General features: G+C 34.1%; 1 protein-coding gene across 1 annotated transcript in view; it reads right to left on the reverse strand.

Annotated features, from left to right (window-relative positions):
- The window catches only part of LOC107454139 (whirlin protein dyschronic), a 370,134-nt gene that overhangs the window by 272,413 nt on the left and 77,674 nt on the right, over window positions 1-20,047 (reverse strand). The window contains exon 2 of the mRNA XM_021146525.3: window positions 17,138-17,320. Coding sequence (XP_021002184.2) covers window positions 17,138-17,320 — 183 coding nt within the window. The remainder of the gene's footprint in view (window positions 1-17,137; window positions 17,321-20,047) is intronic.

Below are 20,047 nucleotides of genomic sequence, written 5' to 3' on the forward strand. Positions count from 1 at the left end.
AAAACCACCATAAACCATGGGACCATCAAGAATTTTGACTTGGGCTAGCTGGAGCTAGGATAGGGTGGCTGCTTTGGACCGCAAACGATGGCGGATGAGACTTAAAGCCAAATGCGCCAGACTGGTGTAAAAAGAATTTTGATGATGATTGATAATGCAAAGATCTAATATATCATGAACAAAATTACCACATTTATCAAATTTTATCAGATATTATGAAACTATATTTTATTGCTAATTTTACCATAATCATTACCGCAATCGCTTCGGTAAAAAATTACCGAGCTTTTTGGTGTTCCCATAGAGTCAGAAACTTGCTAAACTTTACAATATTCTGGTAGTTCCGACCATGCTTTTCTTCCCTAAGTAAGCTGAGCATCACTCTCTAATGAGTAAAAGGCAATGTACAGAAATTCGTCATCTAGTAAACTAGATGCGGAAAGAATACTGCATACTGTGCTGTGTGAGGTAAATGCTCATCTGTGCAAATCAGGAAAGGTTCTCGATTGTTGGGGAAACAGTTTTCTCAACTAAGAGAATGTTTTTAGAACACATCTTCATTCAAAATTCATTTTTTTTTGCTGAATGAGAAATAATAAGTTGAAGATATTGAGACGAAGGAAGTGGAATTCTAGAATCAATTATAAATGAAATGATTGGTCAGAACCCTCGGACCCATCTAAGAACAGCTTAATGGCTATATGGAGTATTTGCTACAACACCGAAATCATTTCAAAACTAGACTCCACTCTCTGGAGGATGCATTTTAATTTCTATTAAGTAGAAACAATTGTATCTAAATACTTTTAGTAGGACAATAATATCCCTTTTATTTCCAGCCATTGCCTACATTTTAACAAAAGAAAGTGTCTTAAAACTAGTTTAAAATCCTTTAACAAAACACATTGTGAACATACTATAAAACTAACTTAAAAACATTCTGGCTAAGATGGAAAAGTTAAGGTAATATAAACAGTGTTTACCCAAGATTTTACGACAAGGGCAAAGAGAAAGTCACAGTTTAAGTGCCTTACACTACCTTACGTTTTTAAGGTACACGGATACCTTAAGACTAAGTTATTATTTAAACTATATATTTGGCTGCTTTTGGAATGGACAAATAGCTTAACTATTTTAAATGTATATAAACCTCCTCATAAAATTGCCAATTTAGCGTTATTTTTTCCATCTAGATAATAAATAATTTTCAATTTTTTTGTCAGATCATCAGATTTTAAATCAATAAATCTAGGTTTTTGTAATTTTTTATCGGCCCAAATAATGCATAATCAGAAAAACTTTTTAAAATATTAAAAAATGAAATCACAAAAACTTATTTTTACTAAACCGAGACTGTGGCAGCTCTGCTATGTTGTATATCTTTTGTGTGAAGCGAAATGAACTTTTCTCGTTTAAATTGGTGACGTCAATTTTCTACTTTCTTCTTCTTTCAGTTGTTTGACAGCTGTGGATATATAAACACGCTGATCGTGTATTTTGTTACGATTGATTTAATAAATTATTTTGTTTAATCAAACCAAATTTAACTAGAAACATTAACAGAACCATAAGTCGTGACCCAGATACTGGATACCAATATCAAATTGGATAATCCGAGCGTTTGAAATTACATCATCCACTCGAACTGGTGAAGTTCGCATATCTTGTCCTAACTTTCCGAATTGCTCGAGATGCGAAATGATACCTTTAAATTAAAAATTGTGTTTTTAATTTAAACTTAACAAAACTGGTTCTTTATATTCACGTTTTGCGATATTTTTCCTCAGAATTAGTATAGAGGGCGCTGGTTAAAGGCAAGCTAAACTTGCCCTAATATTCAGGAATAACTGTTACGAATTCACAACAGTTATGAAGTGAGTATATCATTCCCAAAACGTGTTGACGATAAATCCTCTGAAATAAAGCATTTAACGAAAACTTTATAAAAGCCGGATCTATCGTAAAAACCACAACTCATAAAATAAAAAGCAAGTGTAAAGTAAGATCCAATTCGATAAAGTTAATGTCATTAGAGCTATCTCATTTCATAATAATAATAATGAAATGAGACGGAAGACCCGGAAATTAACCAGAAAACAAGTCCTAATTTATGTCCTTATCCGAACATATCGCGTACTGCTTATATTACCAGAAAAAACATTTGGGGAATCAAATTTCACTACAGGGAATCAGGTGGAAAGATGACACGTGATCCACTCAAGAAGATGTTAAAATAAAGCATGTACTGACTCATCTATCTGTCACGTTTTCACCTTTTCTGATCACGGTCTTCGTTTCTGAACTGAGATAGCTAGTTATTTTCCTTTTCACGTGAGATATTTCTGGTTATTCATAATTTCTGAATTTTTTACTATTACTTAATTTCGAATTTTAATTAATTTTTTTCTCCGATTTATAGTCGTTCGATGTAAGAATTTTTTAAGTGGAAAAAAAGCTATTATTATTATTAAGAGACTAGTGTATCTCCTTTACATGGCTTTTCGAAGGATTTTCGCCAAGGAAAATAAAAAGCAACACTTGAAGTGCTTTACACGTGAAGCAAAGATATAATTTTAAATTATGCTAGTCTAAATTTCTCAACAAAAAATAAGCACTTAAAAAATATTTTGAAGCACTTTGAAAAATATCATAATTCGACAGGATTGGCAAGTTTTTGACAATTGATGGTTTTATCCGGTTTTATTTACGGTGACGAAGACGATGGCGCGTCACAAACGATGAAATTAACAAGAGAAATTAAATTTTCTATCGGTAACAGAGGAGAAAAAATTGACTATGTTTAGTTGGTTCCCGTAATCAGCAAAAATTAGAGAGATTTTTCGATTCTATTACAGAGAGCGGAAAATGAAGTCTGAAATTGAGAATCTCTTGCAAAACCTGCTGTATCAGGGTTGCACATGTGAGACAAAAACCCTCACCACTGAATGCAGCTCAGTGTACGCAAGTTCGGACCTGCAAGTATTTCATCAAGCATGTAAAACAAATGGTGTTTTCATACACTAAAAACCAAAATAGATTGGGGTTGAATTAATTGTGAAAACGTTTAATAGGACAATGTCTTTTTGCATAATTTGTGGCGAAAATCAAGATTGTAAAGAAAAATATCACATTTCGAAAAAGGGAAATTTAAGCACTTTTTAAAAACACCCATAGAAAAAAACACCTTTAAGGCCTTTTAAAAAACGAAAATCGAAAATAAGCACCTTTAAACACTTTTTAAAAACGCTAAACACCCTGAATCATCTTGCCTTGAAAAATTATCTTCAGAACGGAAAATAACTTATACATTCTAAAAGTTTGCTTTCTTTCATTCTTTCTTTTTTTAAAAAAAATAGTCAGTTTGGCGACATTTTTCCATCAAGAATAAAATTATCAAAATCAACGCCTTATTCCTATTTTTTTTGCAAATTGTTACGATCCCAAACAACGCAGCATTGGAGTAAGTTTTAAATATTAAAAATTAGACTACGGACACTTTTTATTTTTTCAANTAGGTTTAACGAATTACATGTCATTTATTTGAATTCAAATTTATTTTAATGACTTAGTATTTACTAAAAAGATGTAATTTTTTTTTAAAAAAAAAGTTGTTCTATGGATTTGAATGATTGTTTTGAATTTTTAGAATTTTGTGCATTTGCAATGTACCTAAGTTAGTAGCGAGCGAAGCGAGCTTGGTTTGTGAAGCAAACCATATAAAATTGCATAGCAATTTTCGGGGGTTGGCGAGAGCTAGCGAGCAGTTGGCGCAGCCATTAGTATATATTACAATTGATTTCAGAATTTTTTATTTGTCTTGCAATTTAATGGAAAATGTCATCTCCTTTGAATTAAATTTAAATCTTTGCACTCAGTTCAGATGAATATTTCTTTTTTTTTTATATAATTCGGGTCTTGTAAGAACTAATTCTTCAAAAATAAATGTCAATATTAAATTAAAGTGAAAATCACGATTTCCGTAAATAAATATGCAAAACTTATGCTTATTTGTTAAAATCGCATCTTTCAATTGTATTTTCATCCAATTCTTAGATGTAAGAAAATCGCTTCACGAAAAACAAATACCCGACAGATATGAAAATTGCATTTGATTTAAAGTGACTTTCAAAGCGCTAACTCTGCTTTCTGGTTGATAAGCATATTAAGAATGTTTAGGAATGAAATTATACATTATTTATTGCATTTCCAATCAATAACCATCGATAATAGTATTGAGTTTAACCAAAGACTTTTGCACGCTAGTGTATAGTCAGTTGATGAAAGAATTTGTTAAATGGTAAAAGTTATATTATTATTAAGAGACTAGTTTATCTCCTTTACATGGTTTTTCGAAGGATTTTCGCCAAGGAAAGTAAAAAAGCCACTGTTGAAATGCTTTACACGTAAAGCAAAGCTATAATTTTAAACTATGCAAGTTATCTTGCCTTGAAAAATTATCTAGGCTTCAGAACGGCAAATAACTTATACATTCTAAAAGTCTTCTTTTTTTTTAAAATCGCCATTTTTTCATCAAGAAAAAAATTATCAAAATCAACGCCTCATTCCTATTAATTTTTTTTTTTTTTTTTTTTNTTTTTTTTTTTTTTTTTTTTTTTTTTTTTTTTTTTTTGCAAATTGTTATGATCCCAGATAATGCAGCATTGGAGTAAGTTTTAAACATTAAAAATTAGACCACGAATGCTTTATTTTTTTCAAAAGTGTGACTTTTCTCCATATTTGACGTTCTGCACTATTTTCGGAATTAGCATGGAGGCGCTGACTAAAGATAGGTTAAACTTGACCCAACAATCGTGAGTAACTGTTACGACAGTTATGAAAAAAACATATTGTTCGCAAAAAAAGTATCATTTCATGTGACAACAGAAAAAAAAAATCTAACGGAATAAGTCACGTTCTGCTTTTATTCAGAGAAACTGTCTGGAGAACCTGAAGTGTATGTTTAATTATCGACTATGTCAACCATCATCTATCTTAAGGTACTTCAAGATAAAATCAAGTTAAAAAGTCTTATATTCCAGTAAATCGGTAATTAATATTTATAGTGGTAGTTAAGCCACAAACCTAATAAATACCTGAAGAAGAAATCAGAAGGGGGGAGATTACTTGTGATTCGAGTCCTCCACTCTACAAAACTTTAAGACATGAATCATTAGTCTGTCAGAGCCTAACATTTTCAACCACAATGTTAAAATGTATCCTGCCATTGTTTTTTTCGCAGAGATGTATTCTAACGAATTGCTTTCCCTTTTCACATTTGTTTTCAGAAAATCTCGAATATCTAAATTTTTTACTATCATAAAATTTAATCAATTTTCACCAATTTACTGTCTGTTTAAAAAGGTACTCGTTAAATGGAAAAGAGTAAAAATGAGTTTTTATAGTTAAACATTTAATCATAGATTATTAGAGTTTATTATTCGACCTAGCCGGCACGACGGCCAATTGTTTAGGGTGCCTGACTACGAAATCAATGACTGCGGGTTCGAATCCCGCTCAAGGCAGGGATGTTTCTCTCTGTGTGTTGTCCTCTGTTGTGTGTGTCATATCAATGTTGCCCACCCAATGAATAGCTATCTGTGGCAGTGTGGCGTGAGTATAGTTTGTCTAAAATAAGAACTCCCCTAACCATTCGTCTGAACCCGTGGCGGTGACTATGGTAACGAGGTATAACTATTTCAAGAAGGGGTGTGAGGTCACTGTTTAGGGCAGGTTTTGGCTGGGGTCGGCGGGAGAAAGGGGATTTTTTTCTTCGGTCTATTGTGTTAGCCCTAGAGTGAAGAGAAGCTACCCTCCCTGAAATGCGCTATTCTTGTTTCCACAGCAGCAGACGGCGTCAGACTTTATGGCGGGGGGAGTTCTTACAGAAGACAATGTTGCTCGCCTTTATGACTTTGGTCACAAGATGCTCATTCTGTCGTTAAAAAAAATAATTATTATTTGACCAAGATAAACATAAATTTCTTTCGAAAAGATTTCATCACACACTTTACAAAATATGCGTTCATTATTTTATTTCAATAAGGAATGCAACGAAATTAATTACTTCTCCAAAGATAAATACAGAAATTGAAAAACATTCTGAGCTAATTGAAAATTTAGACAAGAGACAAAATAATGAATTAAGTTCAAATACCTACATTTTTTTCCCAGTTTATAAACACTCAGGAAATCACAATCACTTCAGGATACAAAAAACAATTTTGTATCCTGAAGTGTGTGATTTATTTTCTTTCTAAGACAATTTGGAAATTCTAAATGCGTGCATTTTTAAGCGAAAATGGCGCAATACAAATTGGGACTTACTCTATTTTGACTCTAAGACACAAAATTATTAAAAACACGTGTCACAGACTCTTTGAAGCGACAAAGAGATTGGGGGGCTTTCTTTAACTCCAACAATCTGTCATTTAAAAAAGGAGGTTGTGTTTGCTTAACTAACGTTGGCAGATTTTTGTGAAAAAGGAAACGATTTGGCGTCTATCTGACACCAGTTCGGAGGCGACGGCAAACAGAAAGGCTCTTAAGACTACATCGATATCTCACAGTCTGCGTTTACTTTACATTTTCCTAGATTGTAAGAAGGTCAATTTAAATTTACCGGAGAGTTTTCCTAAAAATATTTCCGGAAAAGAATGGAAAAATAACATAAGCTTCGAGCTCTGCTTTTATGAAAATAAAAATTCAGGAAGATTGAAAAATTTTATTTTATAATAAGGGATTCTGTACCCTGCTCGCTTGGCGCAACAATATTTTTTTTTCCTAAAGAAAAACTGTTAATAGCATAGAAATTAGAAAAGCACTCCATTAAAATTTGTCAATATTATCATGGATTTGGTATCACGGATTTAATTCCCAATTTTTTACTGCATTTTATGCTGATATAAAACCTGGATGTAAAACCTAATCATTTTCCTAGGTTGCCCTTTGACTTTAACTACAATTATTTTTTCTAAATTAGTAATTCATTTTGGCTTATTTAAATTCCTTAAATGTGTATTTTTAAATAGAGATTATTTATTAATCGTGCAACAAATTAATTTTTAATGGTGTTTATAATTTTGTAACTATTATTTCAACTGCTTATGTTGACTGGATACAGTAAGTAAATATAAATTATTTATTATTTACTAAAATAGTAAATAATTTATATTCAATAATTTATATTTATAAATAGTAAATAATTTAAATTTACTAAGCAAATATAAATTATTTACAATTAAACGGTTAGCAATTATAGACATTTATTTAAATATATTTGCGTGGAAAGGTTATGGTGCAGTATTACTGGGTAATAAAGTTACATTCAGTTTGAAGCCTTAATTATTATATTTGATTTCAAGCCCTTAATATGGAATAATAATCGAATTTCAATGCATAATAATTGCAGAAAGATTATTATGATAACCATAATGTTAACTGTTAGAATTTTTATTTTAAAATTACGGCGAAATAACTGGCTGCCGTCTGTCCATCCAATTAATCGTAAAGTTAACGGTAAAAAACATATTTAACTTTACGGGTTTTAAACCGTTTACAACTAGCATGGTTTCAAAATCGTAAAAAGTAAATTTAACTGGATATTAAAGCTGGCTTTTCGTTAGGTAATTAACACTGGAATTAGATAGTGGATGAATTTTATCAAAAGAGCCATAGAATGTGGTTTAATTAGTTTCGCTGATTGTTTCACCTAACGTTAAAGATGGAAAATACTAGACTTTTTTGCGACCGTTCTTTCGGTTTATGAGATTGACAAATTAGCTCTCTAGGCTATAATGTGTAACCAGCTGCAAAATTACGCAGTTTCTTAACCATTTACTTTTAGCATGGTTTAAAAACCGTAAAAAAGAAATTTAACTAGACATTGGAACTAGGCCTTTCAGTAGGTAATGGTCATTGCAGTTAGTGGTTGAAGTGTGCTTTATCAAGTGAACCATAGAATACGGTTTAAATAGTTTATATGGTTGTTCCATCTATCGTAAAAGATGGGAAGTACTATACTTTTTGCTTAAAGCAGCTTTATGTTGCTGCCATCCGTGCGTGAAAGAGAGCATCGCATTCTAATAGTCCATGGCCACAAATTAGAGGGGCAGGACACTGGAAACCCTTCATGTGATCAAGGGAGTGGATGAAATATTGTGGTCTCAATGCTGGGACTCAAAACCCCGTTCTGTCAGTTATGATTACCTCTCTTGGCTGTAATATGTAATCAGCTGCAAGGTACTAAGTTGCTTCATTAGGTGGGCCTAGTTGGAGCGATAAAATTCTGGTTGTTAAATCGTATTAGGTGAAAGCAGTTAATAAACAGTTTTTCTCACGATCAACAGTTTGAATACCATCTTATTTAACGCTATTTGACAGTTTTGTTTGAATATGGAAAAATGGCAATTAAAATATTGTTATTTAACCATTTTTAAAATCACTAACAGTGTTGGGAGGAAGGAATACTTCATAGATAAACAATAACTTCATAAATTTTAAATTTATTCTCATGACAAACGAAGAAATCTTTATGAGAAAAGCTGTCCAATGAGATTGTGCTAACCGGTCATCATTTTCATCTGATTTTCTTAAGTATATTAATAGAAATAAATGGAGGCACGCCTAACATCTGATGGCTTGACTGTATGGAAGAGAATTTCAAAATCCTAAAAATTTCTGGCTGGAGAAAAATCTCAAAGAGAAGAGCAGAAAGGAGAAAGGTTCTAGCGAAGGCTCTGATTCACAAATGATCGTCATGCCAATAGAAGAAGAAGAAAAAAAATTTAAAATATTACAAACAATAAATAAACTAAACGTTATTGATTCATCTAGTAAAAATAATGTATCAATAAATTTCATTTGACGGTTAATTTCACAATAGAGATACACTAATGAGATATAGTAGACGGTCTTTTATTAATTTTTAAAGGTTGTCCGTGTACACATTGTGAGATAGAACACAGTTAAATCGAGGAAGCAGATGGTAGTAGTAGCTACCCGACCTCCGCTCCACGCTTTTCAACTACATACCCTTGCTTTGATTTTTTTCTAGGTCTGAACTACGAAGGAATTCCGAATTAGAATCGACTTCAAGCCACTAATATAATCATTATAAAGGTAAAATACAGGTAAAGTTGGATAAAGTGTGTCAAAGCTAAATGAAACCAGAAGACAGAATGTTATACTCGAAAATATTCTTATGATTTCAATTCATCCATAATTAATTCATTCAAATTTGTACAAAATTAATTAAAGATTCAGTATTTAAATAAATTGAATTAAAATATGTCAGAAAATATTAGACAGGACTTATAAGCTTATAGGATTTATATTTTAGGATTTATTAAGTCTTAAAAAAAATTAGTACATTTAATTGTAGTTTTTAAAGAGAAAAAAACGCAAATAGCTTCTTAAGAATATCAAAAACATTAACTGAACAATTCCATTAGCGAACAGAAACATTTTTAGTAGCACATATTCACGTTTATCTTCATTTCATAGATACACCAGTTCTACACTTCTAAAACCTTTTCACGATTCGTATAGCACGTTTTCAGAAAATGAGAGATCTTAATTAAATCTTGGATAGAGTTTGTTTTATAGTTTAAGCAAGCGAACCATAATTGCAACTGTCTTTCGAAGCGATAAAGAATTTTATTTATAATATCTTACTTGAAATAATACTTTCTTAATAATTAGAATATTTTCAATAAACTTAATTTTATCAGTATAACTGATAAATTTAAATAACCGATTATTTTAACAAACCATATATGAAGATTTTTTCCCAAAGATTAAAAATAATTATTTAAAATACATATCACATCACCTCCTTTTCCAGACTCTAGTAATAATTCCAAAGAACATATTTGTGTAAATAACTATTTATCAAACTATTCCGGAATTACACAAGATTCCTTTCTTTTTATTTCGTAGAATAGTTTCTGTGAACATTCACGTATTAGTTTAAATAGCTACAAACCATAGTTGGAATTCTCTCTTAAAAGAATAAAAACAATGCTGTTGAAAATTTGATTTTCCTGATACTTGGAGAACTTCAAAGAACATATTTGATCTATGTAAATGGCAACTGCCATTTTAATGAACTGTTCACGAAAATCAGCTGTAACAAAATCAAAACATTTTTTACTTTATAATATATTACATAAAATCTAATTTTTTTTTTGTTCCTGGAATGATTTCGATGAATATACAAAAATATATATATAGCTCAAAAAATTTTCATAAACGTTTTACTGCTTTTAAACAAACGTTTGTTTCAGTTTCGTTAAGTATAAAAATTATAATGTTAAAAATAACAGCGATCTGCTATTTCTGTTCGGTTCTTTTGCTTCGTGAGGCTAACGCTACATTGTCAAATGCCTTTTATTTAGCTTGCAATTTGAAATTCATCTTTTTCAGAATGTTGGTCTTCAAAGATATTATTTTTGATAATAAGAATATTGCTTTTAAACGGGATATTAGAGAATGAAATAATATTGTACAAAAAGTATTGTACTTGTTTCCAGTCCTTCACAATATAGCCTCAGCTAATCAAATGAGTCCAAACGCTCAAGCAAAGTCTGATGCCAAAATTGGTAAGAGAATGTCCTCTAAGGAAAATTCCAAACACTCGAGGAAGTGTTCGGGAGTAAGCTAGTTTCAAATTGCACTTGTTGCATGTTGAGAAGACTTTTCGCCCAAATTTGAAAGCTAAGCATTTTAAAGGTCCACTGATGAATCGCGAAACTGATCCAATCTATCACCTTCAAACTCTAGAGAGCATCACCGGGGCATTTTCCGCCAAACCAGTGATGAACAGTAGGGGTTGACCATAGTTGCCTGCCGCAGCTTCTCTTCAGAGAGAAAATCTCCTGATAGGTAATGAGGTAGTCAGATGTTGCAACCCCTCAGTGAGCCACTGAGTTTATTCAGTGTGCCACAACTTACTCATTTTGATCCAGGATATTTTCGACTTCATTACCAGGGACTCAAGCATGTGACGGGATCCATTGTAAGCGGACGTCTCGAGTTTTGGTGTGTTGTTTCAATGTGTCGATTATTCTAATTTTATCCAGGCTATCTACGACTTCATTAGCAGGGACACAAACATGTGACGGGATCCATTGTAAGTGGACGTCTCGAGTTTTGGTGAGTTGTTTCAATGTGTCGATTATTATAATTTTATCCAGGCCATCTACGACTTCATTACAAGGGACACAAGCATGTGATGGAATCCATTGTAAGTGGTCGTCTCGAGTTTTGGTGAGTTGTTTCAATGTGTCGATTATTCTAATTTTATCCAGGCTAACTACGACTTCATTAGCAGGGACACAAACATGTGACGGGATCCATTGTAAGTGGTCGTCTCGAGTTTTGGTGAGTTGTTTCAATGTGTCGATTTTATCAGTGCCAACATAATCAGTTACTCTATTCTAGTCCTGTAAGGAGCTGCAACTGTCATTGAGGATTCAGTCACCAGAAGCATTTAATTCAAGAACGGATTTTAATCCTTTATGAATGGGTATCAGTTCGTTTCTGAATACCGAGCAGTTTCTGGATTGCACAAAAGATCTACATTACATTTGTGCAATACATTTTGTACAATATATTACAAAAAATCTTATTTTCATGTATCTTTGAATAAATGAAGAAAAAAATAACTTAAATTATATTATTTTCAATTTATTTCAAATTATCATTTGAATAGGTAGCTAGAAATTATTTTTAAAAACTACAATTATAATTTTATTCTTGAACTGAACAAAAAATGGTACCCAAAAAATTAATGAAAATTACGAAAAATTCAGCTTTGCTGATTTAATTAGTTTTCAAAGAACATAATTTCGACTAAACAAACAAATATTATTTTTTAATTAATTATAGAACAAATGAAAAAAAATTTATAAAATTAGTTTCGTCAAAATAAGCCTTGACTCTAAAGAAAATAGAATTATATTACTAAACTGAAGAGAAATTCAAAATCCTTATTAGATTATATCAAGTTCTATAACCACATTTCTCTTCGCGAGATAACATTATTAGTTTCCTTATTTTAAATGGAAAATAATGTATCATAATTTCCATTCGCCAAAGGATCATATTCAAGGTTTAGCATAAAAGAATGAACTAATTAATTTAATTCAAAATGCATAAATTTTAATATAGCTTATTCACTTACAGAAATTAAATTTTAGCATTTATATTTATAATACTATTCTCCTGACTGGAGACCAGTTGATCTACTTTTTAAAATAAGCAGAATTTTTGAAATTCAAGTATTTCAAGATTTAAAATCGTAAAGCCAACCTGTTAAAAGTATTAAATTTAATTTATTCTAGTACTAGATTCAACTTTATAATAATTATTAGAATAATCATCAATTGACTTACTTTCATTTTCTATTTTTTCTTCCGTAATATTATCAGACTGCAGCATAACTTCGGATAATTCACTGTCGAACTTTTGAAGTTCTTTTTTCTTTATTTTCAATGCTTTAAATTTAGCTTTAACGTCTACTAAATTATCGGTTTCTTCTGATTTTATTTTAATTAAAATCTGGTTACTTAATCGAGTCAAAAAGCTTCGAACTATCTTCCGTTGTTTCTGAATTCCATTCATTGTATTATTAATTCTTCTTAAAATTGCTTCCGGGTCACCGCAAATGTTAAGAGACTCTACCAGAAAGTGCAATATTCTGTCGTTCTCCACTAAAAACTACTACTTAATTAAAATAAAATTATTCTGACTCAATTTTTACAAAAAAAACAAGAAACATAACTCTATTTTAACACAAAAATTTGTTCTGTAATATCACCATAGCAACTGACGATACAAACTCTAACTTACAGCTTAAATATACTTAAATAACAAATAAATCAGAATCTAGCTTACAGCTTACATATACTTAAATAGAGAATAAATAAAATTTAGTACTTTTAACACAAACATCAAAACAATATGTAAGCATAATAAACTCGTATTGTTCAATTGGGTATACTATAGCCTACGTCACAGGTTGTGTTATTCCTACTAAATTTAACCCATGAACGGCATTTTCTGCGAGCCTAACTTCAAGCCACAAATAAACAAACGAAGTGTTTGATCGTTTAAATAGCTGCTCGCCAGATTTTATTGCATTATAAAGAAAAGTAATTGATATTCGATTTTTGATTAATAATTGATTTATGTGGATAGTGGCATTTATGTGGATAGTGGCATAGAATTTAGCATTGCGTCATGGTAAATGTTATTCCTACTAAGTGGAAGTAGTTGTGTTTTTTTTATATTATACCCAATTGAGAATGGATTTAATTTATGATTCTTACATGTTCGTATGTTATTACGATAAATTTGTTATTCAAATGATTGTTTGAGTGCAACAAACAATAAAATTTAAAAAGTACTAGGAGGCTTCGCCCCCTGCTCGCTGGCGCTCGCCAACCCCTGGAACTGCTTTCGCAGTTCATTTCGGATTGCTTCGCAATCCGATACTCGATTTGCTCGCTCATTGGATACATTCTTAACGTCTAGCTTTTGTATACTTTTTTGAACACTGAAGTTCCGAAAACTTTTCACTGTAGAAAATTCTAAACCTGTGCATTTCAATATTAATTTGAAATTACAAACAGTTCGCATATTTTTCTTAATCACACTATTCTAAATTTCAGTAAATTTCAGTAAAGTAACTGTTGTAAGTTTTGTTTTAAAGTCTTTCCCACCAGAGGGTTAAAACCATGTGTTGTAAAACAATATGAAATAGTACTGAACGCCGGATGTAAAGCATCGGCTTCGATAAAGATAATTTTATGAGAATTTTTTTGATAATTCGGTGAGAATTCACCAGATTAGACATATGATGCTCACTACGTTCTCTTGCGGTCCGAAGCCTATCAATTAAAACGTATTAGCGTTTTATATAATATAGATTAGCCATATGATGCTCACTACGTGCTCTTGCGCGCCGAATCCTATCAATTAAAAATGAAAACTGTTGCCAGAGCGAGAAAAGAAATATCATCGGTTTTATTGATACATACATACATACGTACGTATTAGCATTTTTTATAATATAGATAAGATAGATGCTAATTATCTAAATTACACTTTGAATAGATAATAAATTAAATTAGCAACTTTGTCAAAATCAAACTGTGCACGTATTTTCTATTATTAATTATGCAAGCCAATGATTTTAAATAGTCAGGGTCTTTACGCCGAAACGAATTTTAACTGGTATAAAGGAATACACGGATCTAAAACATTAAATAATACAAAGCAAAAACTACACTTTAGAAAAATAATTTGATTTAATGGCACTGTTTAAGAACTAAAAGACAGCATAATCAAGTAAATGAGTATTTACGCTTATAAGTTAAAATCAGTCTTTACATGTATTTGGAGCTTTCATTGTAATTAAAATTGACTTAAGGTTGTCAGCTAGTTTTCTTTTATTTTTGTAAGCATAGACGAAAGAGTGTTGCTGTTAAAAACACTTATTTTCTTAATATTGATAAGATATGATTGGTTGCAAACCACTCCTAGAAAAATTTGAAAACTGCTAAAAAAAGACCCTAATTGGTAACCCCGTTCTCAAGCTATTAGCGATCCAGACATGGACATATATCTTGTAACATAAATTTTTGAATGTAAGTATGGTCTTACAGGCTAAGAAATTTTGATCCAATTTAATTACGTTTATAGAAAAATATCTTCTGTCAGGTCGTAACTAAATCAATATTCAGAGTGTTCTGTAAGTGCGGCCCATAACTTCATTTTTAAAATCCTATACAATAATGAGGTAAAAAATATATCCAAACAAGGAATCGAAAACTAATGCTTAAAATGAGGTAGAATATAAACGCTACGTAATATATGGGATCACTAGCGAGAAAAGCGAAACGGAATCAAAACCAGTTTGATTGCCTAATAAGACTTTTAGGTTTTTCTAACGATTTCCTTTTGTTTCGTCTCTCAATTTCGTCATCAATAAAACAAATTTTAATTGGTCCCACCTTCCTCTGTGCTGATTCATTTAATTTCAATATCTTTCTTTTCTAACTTAAAAATTAATTTTAAACTTATACTATTTCCACTTTTTGACATAACTTTTTAGAAAGATTTTAATACATCATAAAATCATTTGTCATATATCAGAATAAATAAGTGTTATGTCCAGGTTTCTTTTTACTCGACTTAACCCACACAGTCTAATTGGTCTCAGAAACGAATTTAATCTGTCTTTTGTGTAACATAAATAGTTATAAGCGTACAAAAAACGTTTTTATCCATTACTTGAATCATTATAACGTCTGCTTCCTCCAACAAAAATTAAATATTTCAATTTACCCTTTTAAAAAATCTTTTGATCATTACACTAATATTTATAATATATGATGAAAACAAATTGGGTTACAGTCTATTTACTAAGTATCAAACGAATCTTTCCGATAGCAAATAGCAAAGACTGCAAGATATATATAATAAAAATATGCTTTTTAATTTTTATTACGAAAAGAATAGCATATCACATTAACGTAGCATTGACCTCACATATTCGCAAGTTCTATAAAAATCGGAGTTTTTTTCTAGTAACTGCAGTACGCAGGTCAAGCGTACATGAACGTGTGAGAATAGGAAAATATAATATTGAACATGTTAAATCTCTCTAGTGCGTTAGTAAGCTCTATTGGTCTAAATCTTTTCATGAGTAGTCCTTCCTTGTACCATTCCTGCATGATCAGGTACATATATTCTGAACTAACATCAAGCACACTATAATGATTTATCAAAATAAGCTTCAAGACGTAAGTAAATGTGAAAAAATACGAGATAATACTGGTATCCTTTTTTTAACAACTGCTCCGAAATCTTTTTTTTATTTGACTTATAATATCTTGAGATCTTAAAATACCCTCACGTGCCTTTTTCTTTATATTTTCAATATTATTGACTTTCTTGCTCCTTTTTCTTTTGAACCATCTTTTGTAGTTGCTGTTTTAGTTCATTTACGTCACACTAGAGCTGCACAATGGGCTATTGGCGACGGTCTGGATAACATCCCTGAGAATGATCCGAAGACATGCCATCACAATTTTGATCCTCTGCAGAGGGGATGGCACCCCCGCTTCGGTAGCCCGACGACCTACACGCGAAGTCGAGCACTTTACGGTAGCACAATTTAACGAGGACCAATATCGCGCACCCTCGGTCCTGACTGATCCAAGTGGTCACCCACCCGCACACTGACCGCAGTCAGTGATGCTTGACTTCGGTGATCTGCTGGGAACCGTGTCTTAACGCTCAGTCCACTGCGGGCTCCATTTTTTGTAGCTTGTTTGTAAATTTATCTACATCTTTGCTATTTTTATTTAATATTTTATAACCGTCGTTGAACAGCCAACCCAATTTTTGGGTTTACGACTACTTATGTTCAACTCCGAAGCCTTTTAATTTTGAACACAATTCAGAACACAAGGGAACTCCTGGATCAAGTATTACGAGAAATTTGCCTTCGTGGAGGACTTTTTGATGGAACTAACCCGCATTTGCGTTACATGGAGCGGAAGACTACGGGAACCTCCCACGGTTAGCTTGACGGTAAAGGGATTCTAACCCATGATCCGTCTACCACTGAAGATATTTCACGTCAGCACTGTGGTCGGTGCAAGCCGGATAAGGAATTCGTATCGACCAGCTATCGCCGAGATCGAAGCCCGGTTCACCTTATTGCTGTTGTTAATTTACGTCGCACCAGAGCTTCACAATGGGCTATTGGCGACGGTCTGGGAAACATCCCGGAGGATGATCCGAAGACATGCCATCACAATTTTGATCCTCTGCGGAGGGGATGGCACCCCCGTTACCTTATTGGAAGGCGAACGCTCTATCCCTTGAGCCATCGCGGCTCTACATTGGTGTTTATCACCTCAATACGATTACGTGAAGGTGATTTCGTAACGAACACGATATCGTGTTACGTTTACGTTATCGTACGTCGTTACGTTACGGTTATCGTGTTACGTTTAACATAGAAGAAGGTGCTTTCTCATAATACCGAAGCGATGACATGTATGTTTATATGGCCTTATTCATTATTTTTGCACGTTGCTTTGGCTCTATTTAAATGCACACTTACCTTTTTATACGTTGGCTTATCCTTATATCCGGGACTTCTGGAGTGCTGATTGGAGGGCGGGGAGACAGGCCTCCCGTTCCTGTCCACCCACATGTATCTGGCAGAACTTGACCAATGACCCCGTCGAATGGATCTCTTGATACTCTGCACCAGAGAAACTAGGTACTTTTGATAATGAAAACTCTGCAATGAAAGAAAACAAACATTCCATATAAAATTTTATAAACTAAAAATAATGACATTCGATTTGAAATTATTCATGCAATTTCAAAATCAAACAATTATAATGAAACTATTTTCAAAATCCTTCGATCCATTGAGAACAAAATCAATGGACAACTATATCATGTACGATAGTAGTGGACAACTAATCATTTTTTCATTTTGGAACTTTATGGAGTTAACTTTCATAAGTAATGAGACAATCCAATGGGCGCCAAACGCAAACAGTTTTTCAGTCACTTACTTCGCCTTATCATCTGCCATTATACCTTTCAACAGCAGCAAGACAGCAAGAGCCGCAATGGCTCAGGGGATAGAGCGTTCGCCTTCCAATGAGGTGAACCAGGTTCCAATCCCAGTCGATACGAATTCCGCATCCGGCTTGAACCGATCACAGTGCTGACGTGAAATATCCTCAGTGGTAGCCGAATCATGGGTTAGAGTTCCATTGCTGTCAAGCTAACCGTGGAAGGTTCTCGTGATCTTCCTCTCCATGTAATGCAAATGTGGGTTAGCTCCATCAGAAAGTCTTCCACGAATGCAAATTTCTCGATCCAGTAGTTCCCTTGTCTTCTGGAATTTGTTCAAAATTGCAAGGCTACGGAGTTGAACATCAGTAGTTGTAAACCGTAAAATTGGGTCGGCTGTTCAACGACGGTTATAAAATAAAATAATACTATTTACTCTAAAGAGGGGAATATTATCAAATTTATGAAATACTTAATATTAATTGTCAAATATTTATTGTCATACGATCGCCAAATAGCAACCTGGCTCAGGATTGTTCACATCCTTCTCCCAAAAATAGCGAAATAGTATCGTCGGATAGCACGTGATGAAGGCGGAGCCAAGTGGCAACTCCAGGTGAACGAAGTATAATCTAGTATAATAACTTTTTATCAAACTTTGTATCAGACTTTTAGTATAATAATACTAAAAGTCTGGGGCTGTCTGCTACTATGGTAACAAGCGAAAACACATCTCTAATGGGGATGAAATGGAGAAAAGAAGGTGTTGATTGGTTTACACGCTAACCTACGGCAAGATTAAGACAAAACTATTCACCCCTTTTTGAAGTGACTTAGTAACTCGAAGTGACTAAGTGACCATAGTAACCGTCAGGACGCGAGACGAGTGTCTGGAGGAACCGTTTGAACCACGTTCCTGTCTTAGTATACTAACAAAAGTTGAGGCCAAAGTTTATACACTATCTGGCCATTAATGACCGGACACCTCTCATTTCGGATACATGAGGTGCTAGTATCAAGTCAGTAGGGCGTAGGGCCGCCACGCGCCCGAATCACAGCTTTAACCCTTCTAGGAAGGCTATCCACTAGGTGTTGGTACACGGCGGCAGGTATTGCCCGCCATTCCTCCTGTAACATGGCGAAGAGTTGAGTGGTGGTTTTGGGGCGTTGTGGTCTGGCCCTCAACCGGCGCTCCAACTCATCCCAGAGATGCTCAATTGGATTGATGTCGGGACTTTGGGATGGCCAGTCAAGCTCTTGCACCCCCATTTCATCAAACCAGTCCGTGATGGCATGTGCTTTATGAATGGCAGCGTTATCGTGTTGAAACACAAACGGGCCATTACCGAACTGTTGCCACAGGGTGGGAAGCGCCGAATTGTCCAGGATGTCTCTATACCCTTCTGCGTTCAGGGTTCCACGCACTAACACCAAGGGTCCAAGGCCAAACCATGAGAAACAGGACCACACCATAATTCCTCCACCGCCGAACTTCACAGTGGGGACAATGCACTCCGGTAGGTACCGTTCTCCGGGCATTCGCCAGGTCCACACCCGTCCATCAGAGTGCCACAACATGTAGCGTGACTCATCACTCCACATAACGCTTTTCCATTGCTCTACTGTCCACTGGCGACGTGCTCTGCACCACTGAAATCGGTGGCGGGCGTTTGATGGAGAGATGTTTGGCTTATGTGCTGCTGCTCGTCCATGGAATCCTTGTGCAATCAGCTCCCGACGAATGGTACGTGCACTGGCAACACTGCCAGATGCAGCCCGGAAGTTGGTAGCGACAGTGTCCAACGACATTTGTCGGTTTGCCTTCACTGCACGTCGAAGAGATCGTCGATCCCTGTCGGACATTATTTTGGGCTTGCCGGGTCGGGACTGCGGTTTTATCACTCCCTCTCGTTCCCATTTCAACACGACGTCACCAACTGTTGACCGATGTATCTGAAACTTGTCGGAGATGGCACGTATGGAATGACCAAATCGGTGAGAGCCTATGATCATGCCCTTTTCCGCCTCATTCAGCTCTCACCGTCCACTCATTTTCACTGTTAACGCTCGTATGGCCGTCGCCTGCTTGCGAATGGTCTTCCCCCTACCACAGGTTGCGTATTTATTCCGCCAGGACGAGTCCACCTGCCTTTCAAGGGGTGTCCGGTCATTAATGGCTAGATAGTGTATATTAAACGAAACTATTAAGAGGTTCTACTAAACAAGATACCATGAATGTCTGCTACCAAAGAAAGCTCTGTTCTTAAGTTGTAAGCAGCATTTTAACTTTGCCGGCCAGGTGGCCAAGCGGTCAGCGTACCTGACTGTGAAGCCATGGTTGCGGGTACGAATCCCGCTCACGGCATAGATGTTTCTCTCTGGGTGTTGTTCTCTGTTGTGTGATGTGTGAATGTGACCCACCCTATAAACGGGTATGTGT

Source organism: Parasteatoda tepidariorum, chromosome 1 (genome assembly GCF_043381705.1).
Source record: "Parasteatoda tepidariorum isolate YZ-2023 chromosome 1, CAS_Ptep_4.0, whole genome shotgun sequence".
Classification (NCBI taxonomy): Eukaryota; Metazoa; Arthropoda; class Arachnida; order Araneae; family Theridiidae; genus Parasteatoda; species Parasteatoda tepidariorum.